Consider the following 15,501-nt stretch of genomic DNA (forward strand, 5'->3'; position numbering starts at 1 on the left):
AAAAACACAGGCCCTCAATTCAGCCAGCCTGCAGAGCCCAACAAGACTTCAGAAGTTTTATTAACCGTTTAAATTTGCCATTAGTTCTCTTTTGGTTGGGCTTTATTGTCCGTCAATTATTTGTTACGGAACCCAATTTTGCCGTCTTTTTCCAATGCAACGGGGAATTATTTTCTTTTTTTATTGAATGCCGGGGAATTATTTTCCAGCCACAACTATTGAAATATCTATATTAACAAACTATAGATGGGATTAAAAGTGATTAATGAAAATTCGTGCACCAATCCCCACAACCAATTAGCTCAATTAGTTTGATAAATATTTCATTAATGTTTGAGAAGGAAGGCTTCATATTGCACAACTTTAATCTCATTATTTTACCTTTTGACGTTGCTAAAATGTTTTGCCTGTAACAAATTATTAGGTCCCATTGCGTCCTACTACATGGGGGTGTACAATGTCAATTAGTAGAGTCATCAAGTGGTAAGTAAAATTATCAATATATGAAATGCTTTAATTATTACTTTCTCTTGCATTTATATATTTTTCTTAATTAGCTTTATTTTTTTTAAAAAAAAATTAACACCCTAATTACATCTTAACGAATTCCCATTTACACACTCATTAGACAGACCCTTTCACTTAATTTTTAATCTCGTTATTTTGCTTATGGACACTGCTAAAACCTATGATCAATAGGCCTCGAGTTCTAAATGAGGGTGTGCAATTTAACTTAGTCGAGTCATCAAAAGATAGGTAGGTGAAGTTCCACGGTTGATTTTTTTTTTTTTTTAAAAAAAAAAAAATGGCAGTGCTCTGAATAGAGAGGTGAAATCCCACCATTGACCTCTTAAAAATGACAGGGAAGCTTTTAATGTTCACATCACAAAGATAAGAAGTTTATAGTAGGACAAAATTTAATTACCTAGTAAACTATAAGGTTTTACTCATATACACTGTAGCATGATGTTAAATTGTCAATGACCTCGACCATGACACCCTTAACATTATACAATCAAGTCAGAAGACTTAATCCATTGAGTCAAAGACATTGTAGTTATCTCAGACGTGATTCTACTAAAATATCAATATATGTTCGCATCAGGTGTTATCTTCCTGTTATCAACAACAGGAACGTTGTTGTTGTACATAGGTTTACCATTGAATTCAGTTGTCCATTCAATTATTCAGTCACATTTTGTTCTCTCCCTCCTTATAGATTAATCTTAAGCAGTCGTCTCAGTCAAGACAACGTGGGTTTGCCTAGCCCTGCTAATAGATGAGGTAATGATCATGTATAGATTAGAGCTTATGGCTTTTATTAGTGGTTAGATCATGTTTTTTTTCTACTAAATTAAACTAGTTGACAGTGAATTTTGGATAAAGGAAAGCGAGATACAAGCTATATATATGGAATCTCTTTGGCTGTTTGTCGAAAATTTTCAAGCATAAGTCTCACACATTAGATTGAGAAAGATCGTACAGACAAACAAACAAATGAAAAATAAGGTCACCTCACAAAATTGTGCAGTTATAACTTTCAAAATGCTTACGAGACATGGTGCATGAATTGGTCTAAGCTTCCAAGCTCCAAAACTTGTTCAATCAACTCAGTGCAGCCTGCTATTTCCTTGTCCGGTTTTCTTGATGTACAAAATCTGTCTCGTAGCTTGTTTTTCTACATGCCAAATTCAGCGGATTTCAACTCCAATTGATCTTTGCAATCTCAGGTGTCGTTATCGATTTGTGAAGTTCCAGAATCATCAAAAGCTGAGGGATGCTTGCTTGATCACATTCATGGTTTTTCTTCTTCCTCAATCCATCCAGCTGAAAAGATAGCCGTGTATCACTAGAAGAAAGTGCGGAAAAAATTCCATGTCCAGTCGAATTGAATTGTGCAGCAAAGGAAGTTCAGCTAGGTAACTTATAATGCTAATTGATCTTCAAAACCCTCAATCCAGAAAAGATAGCACAGTTTGATTACAAAAGCACTTCTCCATGGGGAAATGTTGGGCTTTTTAAGTTGGGATGTCAATCATCTCATTAGAGCTTATACATTCAAAGCATTTAGTCACCTTGAGGATGAATGCATGATCCCAAAAACTTTGAAAAAAAGAAGAAGTCAATTTTCACTTGATTACTTGAGCTAGCTTTTAGTTTATATTGATCAACTAGCTGAAGATAGATTGTTGCAACCTACTTTTGAACATGAAAACAAAGAAAATGACTAGTCTACTAATCTTCCAATTCCATGGCTGACTCAGTGACACCATCCTCAAAAACTAAGGAGAATCTTTGTACAAGGAAACAAAAGGAGATTTTGACATTTTGTCTCTACCTTGGCTGGTCAAACCAAAACTTCAATTTCAGAGCATCACTGGGTAAAAATATAAAACATTTCCTTCCTGTGAGGCTTGTTCTCCGTCGGACGCCAATGCCATCAATACGTTTGTTTGAAATTTCAAGTAAGAAATTTCTTTCTCTCTTTTGTTTTTCACGGCAAAGTTACCCATGCATACAGATGATATACAGGGAGGGATGACTGTTGTTGCTGTTAGGTTTTAAATTCAAAGTAGTCCCAAAAAAAAAAAAAAGATAATCCAGTGTAACACAAGAATTCAGGTTAGAAGAAAAATGTCTGGTTTAATTCAATTGAACCTCAGTTATGGGAGTTCTATGTAGCCTATCCCAAATTAATCTACCTGAAACAATAGTGTATGAATAAGCAAGAAAGGCAAGAAACTTTTCTATGAAAACTGAGCCTGGTGTACATGACAAATGAAATGAGACACAGGGACAAGAAAATGCTCGAAACTGTTGCAAGACTGTCGTCTACCGTGTCTCTTATCAATAAAATCCCTTTATTTTCCATTCACTTTTTTAAAGATCACTTTTTGTTAATGCCATTTCTACCTGGAGAGCACACTCAAAACAGGCAAACTGCCCCTAACAGCTTTAATAAATCTCATGCAACCTTGTACTGGTAATGGTTCCATAAATGACGGCAACGATTTGTTTGTTGACTTACACCATTTTAGGTTGTACTTGACCCATTATAGCCTGGGGGATCTTCTTCATCCGCCCAAAATATATGCAATCATGTTTAAAGGATCCCACCACATGTGCACGATGTTTAGCTACTTTTGTTTCTTTCTAGTACATTAAAAAAGAAGAAGAAGAAGCTATAATTAGGTTTTCCAAATTGCCTAATGCTTGCATAAACATATAGCGACATTAGTGATATTTCTAACTTGTACAGTAATTGCCCCTGGACACTTTTCTCCCAATACTCTTCATTTTGAATCGGGGATAATTTCAGAAACCTTCCCTGAGGTTTTTGATAGTTTCACTTGGTGCTCTCAAATTTCGAAAAATCTCATTTGGCTCTCATATTTTAAACTTTTTGTAACATTTGAAACCCATTTCAAAATATAATATTAAAAACTCATATTTGGAGAGAGAATATAATTTCATTCTAAATTTGCCCTTTTTTTGGTGATTCCTTAATTATCATAATACACTAAATTTATCTCTTAATTTTTGTTAATTGATTGATATAGTTTTTGTAATGAAAATTTAAAAGTTAATAACAAGATCACTCTTTAATAGTTTTTGTATCTTTGGTTCGAACAAGAAATGTTAAATTACTTAAAATTCTGAATGATTTATAATACTCTTAAAAATAACTTGCAATAACTTACAACCATGATAATACCTTTTTGCACCAACTTAAAAATAATACAAACAATTATATATATAATTTTTAGCATGTTGTATCTTTTTACTTTTCAAGCCATCGATTTATGAAAAAAATAGAAAATTTAAAAATATGTAAAAGATTTATAAAACAAATTAACTCAAAACATTCAAAACTCCATCGTCAGATTCGGGGTTCAAATTTTGTACCTGACAGTTGGGGAAGGAAGGATGTAAGGATGGGGTGGGAGGGTTACAAAAAATCTCATACAATGATTGATCCATCTTATTTGGCATCCTTTTTTTATTTTTTTCATTCCACATAACTGCATGACATTTTCTTAAATGTGGACAACTTAAGATTATGATGTAAATTCAAATATTCTAACATGGTGCGATGGGATCGGAGAATAACTTTGTCCATAAAAAAATTGTTCCAGGAATTGCTTTTCTTTTTCCTTCATTTATCGTCCAATTCAAGCCTTGATCTCCCTTTTGCATATCCCGCCCAAAGTTTCTTGTCAAAACGTTATCGGACTTAGTTGGCATTGAGATGCTTGCTGCACCCCCTCAAGATCTCAGTATTCGACCACGGCTGACAACTCAGGTATCAGGAAAAAGAAGGTGATATGATAGCTCTATAGCGGAAAGATACTTGTCAAGGAGGGCCATGAAGAAATTCCTGAAGAAAGGGTCCATATACATGGAATAATTAGTTGCTTCAGGGTAACAGCCATAATAATGATGGTTTAAGATCAAGTTAGTGCTGCTGCAAAACTGGACATTACAACTCCGAGGGCCACCATGAAGATAATGTAATATCTCTGCCTAATAATTGGAAAACATAACTCAACCGCAACCCAATACGTGTATTTTTTCACACTTTTGCTTTCAAAGAATTTCCAATCAAGTAGCAACAATTGACTATTAACAAATGTTGATGCAAGTGGAAGGGGGCTTGCATTCCTTAACCATGAAGTTTCAAATTTAAAACCCATGAAAATGAAAGAATAACGTTGGAAGAGCTGTCCCCGTTAAAAATTTGACCATATTCAAATAAAATTACTCGCAAATCATAAAATAAATGCGAATACCTGTTATTTATTTAGTCCAAGGAAAATATTTCTGGGATAATGGGTGGCACGAAAGCATTTAGCATCAATGATTGTATTGGTAAATACAATCCACATATATTTATTCCATGCTGATCTTAGTCACGAGGCGTAGCATGATAACAATATCGACTATTTAAAGCATGGCACCTTATATTTTGTGCTCTTAGGTAAAAGATTAAAAATGGGATCCGTGTAAATTTTTCTGGCAAAGTGCATACCATTTAGAAATGAGTGGTAATTTTATAGTATGGCCACCAATTTTTCTATTCTTTTTCTTTTTGGAATTTTATAGCATCAGCACATGTTAGAGTACAAAAATCGTTAACAATAAATCAAATAAAAGAAACCCTTAATCTATATATCATGGATTTTGACTATTATGTTCTAGCACTTAATCAAGCTTCACTTGCATCTGGTATCATCTTAAACTTTATCCATTTTTCCTAAGGGAAGGCATCATCCAGTTTTTAATTTTGTTTGGTACTTTCAACTGTACTGTACGAGTGCGTACGGATTCAGCTCTCCAAGTCAAGAATGGTCCTGAATGGATGACCAAAGGCAAAGTAGACAGGTATCCCTCAGCAGCGATGAAAAGCTCAAATGCTATCATGAAAACCATAAAGCTCTTTATTCTTAAAAATTGGATATTGCACAGTCTCATACTGGATTTTGTTGTCTGTAGAGGCTATATTATAGTCTAATACTATGTAGCACAGCATCAGCCATATGTAACTGCAATACTACCCTCCATGATCATCATAGGCTTTTTGGTGGATTCTGTCTTTTAACTATTTTCAGGGGTTGATGGTCCATCTTTTTGCTTATACTTTCCCGTCGTCTTGATCTAAAATTCTTAGGTCTAATACACTAGAATTTGCAAAATATTTGACTTGACTAATTAAGTTGCTGTATCTTGAGAATCCCTTCGGTGCTCAGCCATTTCACAAAAGCTTCCAGAGTTTTCATGTCAGCTCTGTAATGTTTCTGAGTGAATTCAAGCAGGGCTGACCATCTAAAATCTGGAAACATCCTTGGATAATCAGAAGAGACCAATTCTTTTGGAGGGCTTACAACCTTATCCATTTTGGGACACAGGAAGAATGCAAGAGATTTTCTCGGAGTTTGAGAGTTCACAATAGCTCTATGCAAGCAACTTTTGTAGATGCCATTTGAAAGAGCCTGAAAGACATCCATCCCCAATTAGTACTTCAATCATACGTGCAAAGAAGACGAACTCTTTAAACAAAATGCATATTGTTAAGGCAGTTCCTTTCTCCTTATTAAGTTGGTCGAGGGGAAATGAGCTTCCTGTTAGACATGTTGGATTAAGAGCTAGTAGGACGATGGAGAACTTCTGTCGAAGGTCCGGTAGAAATGATTGGTTCATATTTAGACGTAAAATTAAAGAGATTACTACAAGCACATAGTCTATATCCTAAAGTTAAAAACCAAAAAATAAATAAATATAGAAAGAAAGAAAAACATAAGACAAAAAATTTAAAGAATTGGAACAAAGCAGTAGTTGAGACAAATCAATGAAAGAGCCAACAATAGTGAGACCAAGGGAATACTATGTTGTAACTCACCATGAACGTGTCGCCAATATTGACAACAAAAGCTTCAGGGTCAGGAGGAATGGAGTGCCATTTTCCATTTACGTACACTTCAAGGCCCCCAACATGATCCTGATGAAGAATTGTTAAGGATGTAGGGTCACAATGAGGGCCCGTTCCAAGAGTTAGATCAGGTTTTTGGCATGGAGGATAGTAGTTTAATCTCATTATTGAATCATTTCCTGCAAAAAATTCTCTGAAATGTATCGGTCCTACTCCAAGACTAATTCCCAAAATCTCCATAACTCTAAGAGAGAGACTGCTCATGGCTTCACAGTACTTTTGGTGTACCTTCCTGAAGGGGAAGGAGAAGCAAAATTATTGCGTCAGTAAAAGTAGGAAGAAATAAAACTCGTAGTGTTGGGCTAAAAAAGTAAGAAGACAAAACAGCAACGGGTATAAATGCAATTGCATACCCGAATTCTCTGTAATCTTCACCCATTGCATTCAAGAAGTAGCTTTCGACGATGTTTGAGGCCTGTTGATCATCAGCACAAAATCTAAACGAGAGTGTTTCTTTCCATGGAAGTTTGGAGGAGAACCTATTAGTGAAACTACTAGCATAACCACAATGGTCCCCAAGCTTTCTCTGGACTCTCTGCTTTTCTTCCAATGGCTTGTCAAAGAAGAAATCCATGCTCTTGTGGGCTGCTTTTAGGAGTTGTGAGTCGACCCCATGGTTAACCACAAGAAAGAAACCATGTTCAAGACATGCCTGCCTTACTAGCTGAGTTGTGGTGGAGACAGCGAGAGGGTCCGCTGAGAGGAAGCCATTCAAATCTACACAAGGCACATGAAGCATGGGAGGAGGTTCAGGACAAGGCTTTTCATGGTCCGGCCATATGAACTCGTGGGGTATATGGGATTGGTTTTGGAGAAAAGATGCATCAAAGACAAGTGACTTTTGTTCATCTTTTGTTTCATTTTTGGTTGGAGATGGTGAAAACTGATGATCAGCACTAGGCATTGCCAAGTTAGAATATCTGACCTTGGCAATTGCCAGTGGATGTTCCATCTGTCTCTCTCTATATATGTGTATATATATGTATATGTATGTGTTCAGAGTGGAAGGTACAAGAAAATTTTTAAAACGATCACAAACAATTATTGAAGGTGATACTTGAGAGGGAGTTACGGGAGAGGGTGGTTGCCAGAAAAAGAAAGACACAGCAGCCTGATGAACGTTTGAGAAAAGGGAATTGAAGATGTTTGGCCAAATTCAGGAGTTGGAAGTGAAGAAGAGAAAATTCTAGACAATAGTCATGGGGGAGCTCGGCATATTAGTACTGGAATCTTTGTATTCACTATTGCGTCATTCTTCCTCTCAAAATTAATGATTGTACGTGCGTTTAATTAAATGAATCACTTGTAACATGGCTTCTAGTTAAGACTACCTTTCCTACATTGATCTTTTCAAAAAAAAAAAAAAAAAAAAACTTTCCTACATTGATGGTCAACGGATCTTCAGTCCAACTCCTGTGCCACTGTCCCATTTTTTATTTCTTTGTTTATAATATTTAAACACCAGTCCCTGTACTTTTGTCTTAATTTGGAAAGGTCAGCAAATCACTGCTGCTTGCATTTATTTCCTCTCAGCGTGTGTATGTGCGTTTTATGAATCACATGTGATACGATGGATTTCTTCGTTACTTATGACCATTTAAAAAGTTCCTCTATTTTTTGAGTTTCTTTTTTTCGGTGCTTTTCTGTGCCTGTTATTTCTTAACTTGTATTATTTGCACTTTAGTCCTTGTATTTTTGTCTAAGTTTGGAATGGTCAACAAAAAAGCTAGAACTTTGTACTCACTGGTACATCATTCTTCCTCTCAAAATGCAAGTGTGCACGCGCGTGTATATATATATATATGTGTGTGTGTGTGTTTATGAATCATATGCGACATGGTCGATTTCTTTGTCACTTATAACTATCGATAAAATTCCGCCGTTTGAGAGGTTTTTTGGTGCGCTTTTCTAAACTTGTTATTGCCTAGCTTGTAATACGTGCAGTTTAGTTCATGTATTTTGTCTTAGGCTCTGTTTGCTAATTCAATTCATCACTTAAATTTAATGGATTCAGATCTTAACATATTTAAACGTGTTTGATAACCAAAAATTGAACATCCGAATTAATTAAGTGACACTGAATTTTCTAAGCAAAACTTGCTCTAAAATCAAGTGTGATAAGTTATTCACTTATCACTTAATATGATATACATTCAAATGTGTCCGATTTAATACTTAATAATTCAATAACTTAATAAATTCAAATTTTAGATTTCAGTTTTTAAACTTCAACGGCTGTTGACAAATTAATGGTGCATCTTTATATTCATTGCTGTGTCATTCTTCCTGTCAGAGTATGCGTATGTGCGTTTCATGAATCGCATGTGGTGCAGATGATTTCTTCGTCAATTATGATTATTTAAAAAATTCTACCATTTGTGAATCTTTCCGGTGCCTTTTTGTATTCGTTACTTCTTAGCTTTAATATTTTCACTTTAGTCTTTGTATTTTTGTCTAAGTTTTATATAAGAAATTATTCTTAGTCTAATCCTAAATAAACCTAAGAAACCTCCAAATTCCAGTTTTAAGCCAAAACATCATTAGTATAGAAGATCATAATGGTTAAAGTTTTAATTGAGATTATTCGTACATTGTTAAGCTAGATCTTACCTGTTGGGTCCTTTTGGGATAAGCAATAAAAGTGAAAGAATGAAAGAGAAATAATTGTATTGAAAGAGAAGAAAAAGAATAACTTCGTCTAAAATATGTATACGAAACTAATGAAGAAAATCTAGCAGGAATAATCAATTTCTTGGTAGACAGTGGATGAGATATGATAAGCCTTTATGTTAATACTAAAACTAACGTTAAAAAACAACGTAGAGCTTTAAATCAAGATACCAAAAAATTTTTGAGAACTATATCTAATTAAAAGGGAGTTAACCAATTCTAGGGCCATAACGGAAGACAATAATAATAATAATAAAGAACTTCCAAAATGGGAACTAGAAGAGCTCATCATGAAATCTTAATCATAGACTATCAGAAAGAAAAAGGAATAAAAGATTTTTAAACATATAAATAGATAATGGAGCACTGGAGGTCTAGATATCAATAAACCTAGTAAGTATTTAAATTAAATACAAGCATCTTTTAATAACATAAAAATGTATTTCAAAAATATAATTATGATTCTGTTTGGATGGTGTGTTTTTTGGGTATTTGTCTAAAATTTACTGCAACTCATTAGTGTAGATTTTTTAGAAAAATATATTAGTATTTGTCCAAAATACATAAAACGCCTGATCTTTCTAAAAAACGCCCTTTGTCCTTCTTCTCTTTTTTTCTCTCCCTTATTTTACCACCTTGCTCCTTTGCATACCCGTCACGCCCTTCCTCCATATCTTTCCTTCCACATCTTTCCCTTCTACTACCCACCTCGCTACATCCTTTACATTATATTGGATAAAAACAAAGACAGTCCATGTCAAATTTCAAGCATTTTCACATCAATAGCCCACAAAACTTTTATGAACTTAGAATGAACTATCAAGAAAAAACAAATATCATTGAAACTAAAATGGATCCCATTAATTGTGAAGAAATTTTTTTAACTAATAGTTTGATTAACAATCCAACTCCAAGAAAAATTTCATATTTGATTTCATATTAGAGGGTGGGCGGTGAAGAGGAAAAGAGAAAAAAGAAGTGGCTGGTGAGTAAAAGAGGATGGTAGAGCATGGTAAGGAGGAAAAGAGAAAGAAGCGAACGAAAATAATAAGAGGAAAAGAAAAGGGGACGGCAAATGGGATAGGAAAAAGAAGGAGATAAGTAATGTTTTTAAACTCAAACTGGAGAGTGAATCCAAAAACCTTTCGGTTCGCGATTCAATCGGTTCAACCGATTCAACTCCGGTTCAAAGGTTTAATAATTTTTTAAATTTATCTTAGCATTAAAAATTTTGAATAAAACTAAAATATTTATTTTAGAAAATAAGAATTTAATAAGAATTGGTTGAACCTCCCAATTTTTACTGGTTTAACCGATTCTTGATCGAATTTGATCAGTTCAATTAATTCTTTGAATTAGTCATTGAATTGGACCGAGGCATGACCGATTCATGGTTCAACTAGTCGAACCGGCTAATCCGGTTCAGTTTTCAAAACACTAGAGATAGGAAGATGAGTTAGTGGGAAAGAGAGAGAGGGGCGTGGGGACATTAGCAGGGAGGGCTCTAGGTGGTGAGGAGAGATATTTTCATGGGAGAATCAAATAATATCAAGCGCTGTTCAAATATTTAATTATGTGCAACTAGGCTTTTGAGTTCAGACTTAGATTCTGAAAATGACGACAAAATTTTAAATGAAGTTAGAATAAAAAGAAGAAGAAACGTCTGTCTCTATAGTTATCCCGCTACAGAAGAAGGAAGTAAATAAGTGTAATGTTGCAACTAATATATTTATTCTAAAGAATATAATACGGTAATAGATGATTGTACGCAACAAGCAAATAAAATTAGCACTAAGTAAACACAAATTATTTGATATTAGTATATATGCTGATTCTATGAAATTCTATTAAGGTTAAAAGATATGATTCGTTAGATAAAACAGTTCTTCTATAAACCTTTTAATACAATCCATGGGGAGAAATTTGTGAAAGGTAATAACCAAACTATCTTAAAAAGAACCAAAATACAGAAAACTTATTAAAGACTAGAACAACCTTTTTGTATAGAATAATAAAAGAACAGTAGTGTTTGCCAAGAAAAACACATAAAAATATCAATAATAATTAACTTTCACATTCAAGTTGTGATAAAGTACTTAATAAAGCATGAGAAATAGGACGAGACCCTTATAAAAGAAAAAAAGAAAAAGTATTTTGGGATTCAAAAATAGAAGAAAAGAAATAATATGCTACGAAGATCAAGAAACAATTCTATAAGAAATTGAACTTGCTTGTTTTGTAATGAAAATGGTCATATAGCACCTAATTAATATCCTACAGTAATAAAATTCCTTGAAAAACAAGAATTAAAAATACGTCTTGGAAAAGAAATAGAAGGATATGATGCATTGTGTCTGAAGTGAACTCCATTTCTTCATCTGAAAATGACATTAAATTTATATGTATGGTAAAACATGAACAAACAGAAAGTTTTGAGATTGTGTATGAAGTTAACTTTAAATCTTCTGAAAAAGACATTATTAATTGATATGTATAATGGAAGATGAACAAACACAAACTTTTGACTGTTCAAAAAAATGAACTAAGCAAAATTCATTTAGGAGATGCGGTCAAATTAATAAGAATTGACACTGAAATAAATAAGCTTGCTAGGTATAAGAGTCTAAAAATAAAAAATTTATTAAAAAAAAAAAACTCTAGATTTAAACCATGACAAGCTAGACACTATGATATGCGTGAAAGGGTAATAAAAGCTAGCAAAAACTACCTGTGATGGACAAGTTGATATGCAGCTCATTGGTAAAAACAAGATAAAAAAGACTTAAAGAAACAGTATCCTAAAATTAGAATTATAGGGCATGCTTGTTACTCCTCTATGTATGTTGTTATAAATGTCTATAGGGATATTACTAACTGTAAAGCCCCAACCTTGAATGTGTAACTATAGTAATTTACTCAAATTATTAGTAGTCCATCAACCGTGAACTTATATATCATTCATGTTCATGTCAAACATTTCTCTCAATGTGGAATCAACTGGGGCTACAGAAAAGATACCAAAACCAAAAGTAGTGGTCACCTGCTGTGAATTTGAGAAGTACCTTCAAGGAATAATAAGTAGGGTTAATCACAAGAGGTCCTCCTAAAGTTTGGTGTATTTTATAGTTTATCTTCTAGCATTTTCTTTTTCTCACTTTATCTCATTGACTAGTACTAATCAAAGCAATTATATATTTAGTAACGGTGTTGACGGTTGATATCAAAAGGACAATGCTACCTTTAAAAAAATAATGAACAGAAATAAATGCCATAGGTTCGAGTCGAATATAGCACATATTTCTCTTCTTTTACGCAAATTTCCGACTCTATCCATTTGAAGTCTAGATAAAATAAAAAAAATTCGTATTTCAAATTATTTTTCTAAAAAATATAAAATATAATAAGTTTATCATAAAAATCAAATCTTATAATTTGAATATCCAAGAAATCTCCTTCTAGGATCTTTCAGTGTCCAAAATCTTCTCAAGGGTGCTATTTTATTACATCTACAGGTTTCTTAGGTTGGTTTTTCTGTATGGTGTGATGAACAACATCTAGAGGAAGAGTAAGGAAATGAATTTGAAGAAATCTGGGATATATACATATATATATATGTAAAAATGTATGTATGTATGAATATAATGTTGTGGATGCAGGAGAAAATTTTTTGGACATGATGAATGTTCAAGACATATTAGAAAACTTCTTGGGATCGCTTCTTTATAGAACATGCATAGTGTCATCTTTGTTAGAAATTTTAACAATTAAAATAGGGTTTAGTTTCATCAACTATAATGTTTTAACGGTCCATTTGCTGAGATGGACTAACAGAAGGGATAAAGTGAGACAAAAAAAACGTTGAGGAGTAAACTACAAAAGACACCAAACCTTAAGGGACTTCTTGTGATTAACCCTAATAAGTATTAAAAAAAAATAAGTGATAAAAAAGTGTCCCCCTGATTTGATAATTTTGGAAAAAAACCGTAATAAACAGGGGAACTGGCCACGGGACGAGGATGTGGTAATGAATAGAGCAGCAATTTCCAAACTAACTGGTAGTGAAAAGAGAGGTTCAAGATCTTTATTAATTAATTAATGCAGAATGAGAAGAGGGAATCCAATGAGCTAAGGAAAAACAAGTAAATCAAAGCATTGTCAGTATAGAAATCTGTAAAGTCTAGCCAATGCACGGAAGAGTCCGAGTCATGTGACTAGTTCTGATATTATGTTAAAGGATTTGGACTTCCATCTCTAAATCAGAATAGAGATAACCAATATCTTCATCGAGCAGTCGAAGTGAATTATCAAGCAGTACTTGCAGAACCGTGCATGCTCCTCTAATAATGGGGATATTCCTCCATAATAATACGGTCACTGAGCAGAACCATGAGTACGACCATATGTATGAAGGCTCTCCCGAATCTCAGACCATCTCCTTTTTGTGGCACAGTTATAACATCAAAAACTTCAGTGGATCAGTTCAGGGAAAGTTTATAACGGATCAGATCTATGTAAGGTACTTCCTTACTTATTTCATGGGTAGAGACTATTGGAAAGTACCAATTGACCATCTGCCCGTCCAATAACTTCAGACCCTTGGAAAACAATCTACGTTAGGAATCAGTAGTATTGCTTACATTCAGTATTTTAATCTATAAACTTTCTAAAGGATGACGTGCTTAAACTAAATTCTAGTTTACTTAAAACATGTACTTTCGTACACAATACATTGAAAAGCAAATAATAGTTTGTGATATACCCATGTTTGCATGATGAACGTAGCAGCAAAGTGGCTGCTTTTGCATTATTAAAACAAGAAAACCTGATCAGATCCCCCTGTTCAAACTTGAAACAACCAATCAGGTGGGTGAGTAGTGATTCTGTTGAAGACAATAAAGAAGAAATTGATTAGTTGATTCCTCCAATGAATAGTTATATGGTGGAGGATGTCTTGCCTTAAAAACCAAAGTTACTAGTATTAAACTATGGGTATCATTTTGAGCATTCTGAAGGAAACAGAAACACTTTTGAGAATGGTGGAGAATTTAGGCCTTAAAGAAACTGGGAGGCAAAGGTAATCTGAATCACATTTTTTGGCTCCAGAATGGTGCAGCTGAGGAAAAAGGTGGTAGCACAGACGATGGTGGGTAGAAAAAGGCTGTTTCCTGCAATATAGATTAAGCGAATTGGAATCAGTGAAGTGACAGAGTCACATCACATCCGAGCAAAGAGGATGGCAGAAGCTCGTCTTACTTACCACCCCCACCTAATCCCACACCCCCAAAAAAAAAATACCCCCAGTGTGGTTATGCATGTATTGACTTTCAACTCAACATGTTCTACAAGACTTGACTATAGAAGACAATATAATCGTCTCAATCAAACGGATATACAGACCAACTCTATGAAGCAATGATGCTTAATTAAATATCTTTGGCCTCTAGCCTGCTCAGTGACAATTCTACTATGCAAACTGTCATTCTATCATTCAACAATCAAATGTTCTTCCAGAACTGTTCTAGGCCTTCATCTACTCGTATATATACGCATACATTGCTTACTTCTGTGCACCTTGTTGATATAGGGATATGCAAAGTACTCTAATCCATACAAATTCAGATTGTCAATTATGTTCCTGTAAGCACAAGCCCTCTATAACCATGTCCTTTCAGTATTTCATGAAGAGAGGGCAACAAGTGGTTATTTCAGATCATTTGTAGTCTAGATTAGTATGTTAGTTTTACAACGTCAGATGAATGGGTGAGGTTATACATTGTGAGTTTGGGGGTCTTACAATTATTTGTTCCCTGGTCCAATATGCCCATTTTCAACGTCTGACTTGACTATCATTTTGCACATATATTATGAGTTGACATTTTCATTAGTGCATCCATTATGTTTCTATTTGAAAAGACTTGATTAAATGATGGTATTTGTACTGCTTATGGTGGAGAAATATGGTGGATGTTCCGCTTGTTTGTGCGCATCAAGAAAATGTGTCGTGAAAAAGGTAAAATGAAGTGGACCCAAGGAAACTAATTTTCCTACATGTATTTGGTTAACAAAAAAACAATGCAAGAAATTAGGAATTCTTGTGTTTGTTCAACTAAAAAGCAATGGAAACATAATTGGTTAGCAATGTTAGTTAACAGAAAATTAATTGTATACTGAACTTCTTTTTATTTGCATGTAAAAACACCTTTTACATATTAGAAGAATTGTTTACATACAAAGGGAGCACAATATGTAGAAAGGAAAAAAAATTACTAATGTCTATAGACTCAACAAAACGTCTAACTTGATTATTTTTTTTTGAATGTTTTAACAAGCAAAATTTTCAATTC

The 15,501-nt window shown here is 34.0% G+C and overlaps 1 protein-coding gene across 1 annotated transcript; it reads right to left on the minus strand.

The window, feature by feature from the left end:
- Positions 1-5,705: 5,705 nt before the first annotated feature.
- Positions 5,706-7,439, minus strand: LOC113760321 (gibberellin 20 oxidase 1-D-like). Its single transcript, XM_027302875.1, has 3 exons — positions 6,841-7,439; positions 6,398-6,719; positions 5,706-5,990 (listed from the first exon to the last, which is right to left on the minus strand). The coding sequence occupies exons 1-3, from the start codon at positions 7,437-7,439 to the stop codon at positions 5,706-5,708; spliced, it is 1,206 nt and encodes a 401-aa protein (XP_027158676.1).
- Positions 7,440-15,501: the final 8,062 nt, after the last annotated feature.

Source organism: Coffea eugenioides, chromosome 2 (assembly GCF_003713205.1).
Source record: "Coffea eugenioides isolate CCC68of chromosome 2, Ceug_1.0, whole genome shotgun sequence".
In the NCBI taxonomy this organism is placed as follows: domain Eukaryota; kingdom Viridiplantae; phylum Streptophyta; class Magnoliopsida; order Gentianales; family Rubiaceae; genus Coffea; species Coffea eugenioides.